At 36.8% G+C, this 6,370-nt stretch overlaps 1 protein-coding gene across 1 annotated transcript; it reads left to right on the top strand.

The window, feature by feature from the left end:
• Positions 1–326: 326 nt before the first annotated feature.
• LOC108762940 (dnaJ homolog subfamily C member 2) lies at positions 327–3,943 on the top strand. The gene is made up of 5 exons (XM_018510208.1): positions 327–575; positions 937–1,209; positions 1,518–1,902; positions 1,974–3,078; positions 3,327–3,943. Exons 1-5 carry the CDS (start codon positions 524–526, stop codon positions 3,375–3,377), a joined length of 1,866 nt encoding a protein of 621 aa, XP_018365710.1. The 5' UTR covers positions 327–523; the 3' UTR covers positions 3,378–3,943.
• The last annotated feature ends 2,427 nt before the right edge of the window (positions 3,944–6,370 follow it).

Raw genomic sequence — 6,370 nt, 5'->3', positions numbered from 1 at the left:
TCTAATCGTCTTTCTACCCCCACTATTGCCATCAGCGGTCCATTCTAGGCCGCGGTCCGATACACGCTCACAACGCTTAAAAATCATTTCATCCTTGTTGTTTGTCAAATGTTAAACGAAGACAAACAATGCTCATGAGCGTTGTCAGCATGATTCGGACCACGGCTCTAGATGTCGATGTAGGTACCCTGGTAGCAGAAAATTCTGCTACACGAGCTTATGCTTATGTGTGTGCTACTGGTTGCGCCAGGTCGCCGACCGATGGCACTAGTCGCGCTGTCGTAAACCGTAACAGAATTGACATCTCTGCTTTCGAGACTAATTCGAGAGGCTCGAAATTCTCGAAAGCTTACCAGTTGCAGGTTGCAGGCATTCGCCAGTCGGGTTGTTCGAATTTTCAAAGTTATTCGGATTTCGGAATGCATATCTTTACATAACGTGATCGACAGGACAAAACCTTCCGCGTGTCCTGTGTGCAATTTTAGGGCTAACTCGATCGGCTTATCACGAAGGTCATACGACGATGACAGACGGCACAGGGAATGAGGACTCCGCAGTATTCAATTCCATATCCGGTAAGCCGTTTATCCTTCGCCGCACGACACCGGTCTTTTGAGGTTATGATTGGTTAGAGGTGTCAAGAAACAGCGGGGTTTTCAGATGACCAACACGCATTTCGATGGATTTTTAGCTCTTAAGTATCGCTCAATTAGCTCGATTTGTCTCTTATTACGGTGAAACAATTTCCGATTCACGCAAAGTGCACACAATTTCGTTGAGGTGGTCATTTATTAAGTATTTGAATTTATATCTTGTGATCCTAATTTGCATCCGACAGTTTATCAGTGATCTCGTTCACATGTATAGCTGTCAAGTTATCTTGTTATTTTTTGGCAGCTTTTTTTCGAAATTAATCTTGAAACCAATTTATTGCAGATTCAGGCAAGACCAACACCAGTACAGCGGGTCCAGTAGTTTTATATTCAACTGCACTGGCATGGCGAACCCAATTCCATCGCAGTCTCACGCGAGGTAGTGTCTCGGAATCGTCAGATGAAGAGGAAGATCTGTCTCAGTATCAATTTGAGGACGATCTTGAATACCTCAGATCATTGGATCCAAGAGACTGGAAGGATCAGGACCATTATGCTGTTCTGGGCATAAAAGAACTTAGACATCGAGCGACTGAAGATATTATCAAAAGAGCTTGTATGTAAAGAATGCTTTGTAGGGGAATGTAAAATAAGGCTGATACTAAATTTGTCGTACGACAAATTTTTCAAGCCTGTTGGCTACAGGATAGAAAGATTGGAGAACCTCTCTGTCCTGTTAATTATCAGACTTCATCATACAACATATGTAATATTAATCTAAGGATCATGGCACATAGAAAAATTTAAGCAGTAAGACAATAAAGAAATTAACATGTTTGATTTGCTACTGCTTACATTTTTTGTGACTCTAACGCTGATTTGAAATTGACAATTGATTGGATATATCTAATACATATATTACAGACAAGCTGAAAATATTAAAGCATCATCCTGATAAGCGCAAAGCAATGGGCGAGGAAATCCGACCAGACGACGACTACTTCACGTGTATAACTCGTGCTTGGGAAACCCTAGGGAGTCAAGTTAAGAGGCGAAGCTACGATAGTGTTGATCCTTATTTTAATGACAATCTTCCAGATGAGAAGGACTGTCGGAACAATTTTTACGAGGTGTTAGGTAAAGCTTTCAAAGAGAACTCACGATGGTCTGTGAAGAAGCCTGTGCCACGATTGGGTGGGCCATTCACGCCACGAGAGAAGGTAGAACAGTTCTACTCGTTCTGGTACGACTTTGATTCCTGGCGCGAGTACTCGTATCTTGACGAGGAAGACAAGGAGAGTGGTCAAGAGTAAGTACGACGAATCACAAGATTTTCTCGAGGGAAATTGTAAAACAGTGTTACAACGAAATTAATTGCAGCCGAGACATGCGGAAATGGATCGAGAAGAAGAACAAAGCCACAAGAGCAAAACGGAAAAAAGAGGAGATGATGCGAATACGCACTTTAGTGGACATGGCTTACAACATAGATCCGAGGATAAAGAAATTCCAGCAAGAGGATAAAGATAAGAAGAATGCCGTGAAGAGGGCAAAGCAGGAAGCAGCAAAAGCCAGGCAACAAGAAGAAAAGAGAATAGCACGGGATGCGGCAGAGAAAGAAAGATTAGAGAAAGAGAAAAGAGAATCCGAAGAAAGGGCAAAGCAAGATGCGCTGAAGCAGGAGCGAGAAGTACAAAAGAAGGCATTACGCAAAGAAAGGAAGGCGTTTAGAGATTTTTGCAAAGCAAACGATTACTTTGCGAACAGTTCGGAAGAGAGTCTCCGACACATGGAAAGCGTAGAGAAGATCTGTGAACTGTTCAAGCTTGTGCAGCTGGAAGAGGCGATGAAGAATCTTCAGATTAATGGCAGAGTCGCGTTCCTGAGCATTGTTGAAAAGGCTGAACGAATAATCGAAGCAGAACGCCGTGTAAATGTCATCAATAACGATGCAAGAAACACGCCTGATAAGCAGACCAAAACTTGTACCGCACCCTGGAGCGAGAATGACTTGCAACTTTTAATAAAAGCAGTTAATCTGTTTCCTGCTGGTACTAATCAACGTTGGGAAGTGGTAGCAAATTTCATCAATCAACACAGCACTTCCACAAGTGGAGTTACCCGCGATGCCAAGGAAGTCCTGGCAAAGGCCAAAAGTCTACAATCAACTGACTTTAGCAAATCCAGTTTAAAAGAACAGGCGAATAAGAAAGCTTTCGACAATTTCATTGCTGAGAAAAAGAGTAAGGAAGCTATTGAAGAAAGAATGCCAGCCGTTACGGAGCGTCTAGACCATCCAATTGCGAATGGTGTTGCCGTAGAATCCAAGGAGATGAAAAAAGAATTGGCACCATGGACACCAGGTGAACAAAAACTCTTGGAACAAGCACTGAAAACCTATCCGACGACGGTTCCAGACAGATGGGATCAGATCGCGGCGTGTATACCCACTAGAACGAAAAAGGAATGTATGAAAAGATATAAGGTAGGCTTAAGAATGCAAGAATGCACATAATGCAAGTATATAATCTTGGGTTTTACGTAGTAGATATCAAATTAAACATTGTTATGTTTGCATAAAGTTTTTCTTATAAAACGAAAAGAAGAAAGATGAAATGCGATGTTTGAAATAATTAAATAATTTAATATCGAGTATTAAGCATGTATTATCAAATATAGCTATAAGAATAATTAATGGAGCTGTAATGCTACGCTTGTTTGTCTTTATTGCAGGAACTGGTTGAGCTCGTGAAGGCGAAAAAAGCGGCGCAGATGACAAAATAATATTAACTGCACGCTAAGCTCGAAATTTTCTTCTAACTTATTGAACTATAATTCAATTTCACGATTCCGAAGCAACGGTCATTTCGTTTCTCGAAATGGAATTCTTCCCTAGAGAATTATAAATGAAAATTAAGACTGGAGGACAAGAACTTAGCTTACTTATTGAATGCCAGTTCGCGTGTATACTTGTGCCTTGTTATAGCTGATACGTGCACAAATTAGTCGCACGGCATACCAAAAAATTCGACATACTTTGTTCAGTCGATTTCGCGACATTTTATTTCTAAGCGTTGTACACTTTGAAGGTACCTTTAAAACCGTGCTTCTACCCGACCATTACTTCCATGAAGATGAAGCTTATGATCTAGAAGAACTCCTGTGTATAGTTTTTTTGGCAACATGAATTTTCGCGGCCGACCTACACTTCATATTGTAAGTACTGTAAAATATAAGAAGAGCTGCTGCCATCGAAGAAAGGCAATGGCCAGAGGAGAACGACGGACTTTATAAATAAACGAGAATGTTTTGAAAGATGCCTGTTGGATAAAATTGCTCATCGATAAGTGTTCCCGTAATCCTATTCTGTGAGTATTGATCCTTTTTTATCCTGTTTATATGAATCCTTCATTTGCTATAATTATATGAACGTTTTGAACGAATGGAAGTATTATTTAATCCCAAGTGAAGAAACATATTATTGCTAAATTTGTGAAATATTTTTTTGCATTTTTATCTTGATTTATAATATCAAAATAACTTTTGTAATATATTTATGAATATTTTATAAATCTTACCTATTCTCTCTATACAGTGTGTTTGATAAGTAACGATAAAACTCTTGCATAAAGATAGAGCAGATTAAACAGTCGAAAAATCCTCTACCATTTTTGCAATTTTTGTAATAATTAACAAGATACCAATTACTAAATATCACCAAATATTGGTTTTCAATAATTTTTTACTCAAGTACTATCAGCTTCACAGAAAAACAGCAAGAGACAAAAATTGTTTATTTTCTTCTCATAAAGCTCTAAGAATTTTTTCAGAATTTTTTATCAACTTTTTAATACTGCATTTTCTTATTGATAACTATTTTTCCAACATGAGAAAATGCGATACTAAAAATTCTGAAAAAATTCTCAGAATTCTATGAGAAGAAAATAAACAACTTTTGTCACTTGCTATTTTTTTGTAAAGTTGATAGTATTTGAGTGAAAAATTATTGAAAACCAATATTTGGCGATTTTTAGTAATTAATATCTTGTTAACTTTTGCAAAAATTGTAAAATGATACAGGACTTTTACATTCAGTTCAATCCGCTCTAAAGAGTTTTATCATTACTTATCAAAATATGTACGCTATATCGCTAAAAAAAATTATTTTTCGAAGGCAATAAGATGCGAAATGATAGGATTTCGTGAAGAAATCTCATTTTAGTCACCGTTCAATTTTATTTCCTATTTTTCTCACTTCATATTTCATAACATTCCAAGTTTAGAATATTCCATATTGAAACACACGGCATTACGCACTGCTCTAAACATGAAATATAATTAAGATGCATCCTTTGACAAATCTATAGTCGTCTGTACGCCACTATAATCTAACATAGTAGATGAATATAATTATTGTGCACTTTGTTTCCATTATCACGCTCGCTAAACGCCATCTCTTTTATTGAGAAATTTTGCGTCTTTTATCGCATTATACCTGACGTTACTATTATTATTAATATTTACAATTAATATTAATTTCCGACTATTAATACCATTTTATTTTAACGACTCGAGCATTATTCGTAACAAATAGATCGAAAAACATTCTTAATACAGTAGAAATACGTGATTGGTCCTGCTGAACCTTATATCTTCAGCTCTCCGCGCATTTTATGAAAACGTACACATTTATATATGTATATCATACAGAATACTCTATTAAACAAAAAATACTTTGGGGTAAATTTCATGTCGGCTTCCTTTTTAAATTTCTCTCGGCTGACTGGAATTATATTTTTTTCCAATCGATTCATAATTTTTCTCTTGGTTTTAACTATACTATTCTCGATCGTTCCTCTGATCGTTTTTCAGTCTCACGAAAATATTGGAAAATATTGGTCTTTCTAAATGCGATTACCACACATTATATGATATTTACGATAAACTTTGTAATAATATACGACATATACATATATTTTTTTCCGCATTATTGGTTTATTATAACTTATTGTAAACGGAACTTAATACATTTCGTTGTAAATTTTGTTCCATTGTAAAATGGTATAAAAACAGCCAAAGATTATGTTATCAGAACGATGAAAAATTGACTATTCTATTGCGTACAAATGAAGCTACATCCATTTCGTAAGCAAAATAGTCTCTTTTCAATTTTAAATCATGAATAATCTGTCTGTCGTTTATTTTCACCATTTAATCGTCAGATGATGATCTTGTCCAAGAATCCAACGCCGATATGTTTCCTCTTCCTGAAAACTTTATTAACACTAGAACTAGCGAGGATTAATTACCTGTTTCTACTATTTAAATATACAGAGTGTCCCAAAATAATCGCCAAATATTTCATGGGCAAGTAGAGCGAACTAAACTGACTCGAAAAATCTCTACTATTTTGCAATTTTCGCAATTAGTCCAGTCGTCAGAGGCAAAAATACCACTGAACCTCTAAAAATGATCCGACCTGGCTAAAATTTGGTATGAATGTCCACTAGTAGTCTCCAAAAAAGATGCAAAAAAGTTTACCACTTGTACCCCCGGGCTTCGTCAGAAATTGCCCCCTAAAGGGGGTAAAAAACGGAAAACATCGATTTCCCAGAAATCTGTGCATGGAAAAAAAAAGTTTCAAACAAAAAATGTAGCTGACACGATTTTGAACAAAAAAGTCCTTTACCACTTTGCTTGTAAAGTGAACCGTTTTCTCAGAAATGAGCAACCTTTCATAGGGTGAAAAAGGAATAGAAGTGGGGCGATTTCTGTAA

Source organism: Trachymyrmex cornetzi, unplaced genomic scaffold, assembly GCF_001594075.2.
Source record: "Trachymyrmex cornetzi isolate Tcor2-1 unplaced genomic scaffold, Tcor1.1 scaffold326, whole genome shotgun sequence".
NCBI lineage: Eukaryota > Metazoa > Arthropoda > Insecta > Hymenoptera > Formicidae > Trachymyrmex > Trachymyrmex cornetzi.
This window is presented reverse-complemented; position numbering and strand designations above follow the sequence as displayed.

Excerpts from the sequence above, each read along its gene's own strand:
- LOC108762940 (XM_018510208.1), top strand. The coding sequence starts at position 524 with ATGACAGACGGCACAGGGAATGAGGACTCCGCAGTATTCAATTCCATA. Across the intron at positions 1,903-1,973 it reads GACAAGGAGAGTGGTCAAGA|CCGAGACATGCGGAAATGGA; the intron begins GTAAGTACGACG and ends AATTAATTGCAG. Across the intron at positions 3,079-3,326 it reads AATGTATGAAAAGATATAAG|GAACTGGTTGAGCTCGTGAA; the intron begins GTAGGCTTAAGA and ends TCTTTATTGCAG.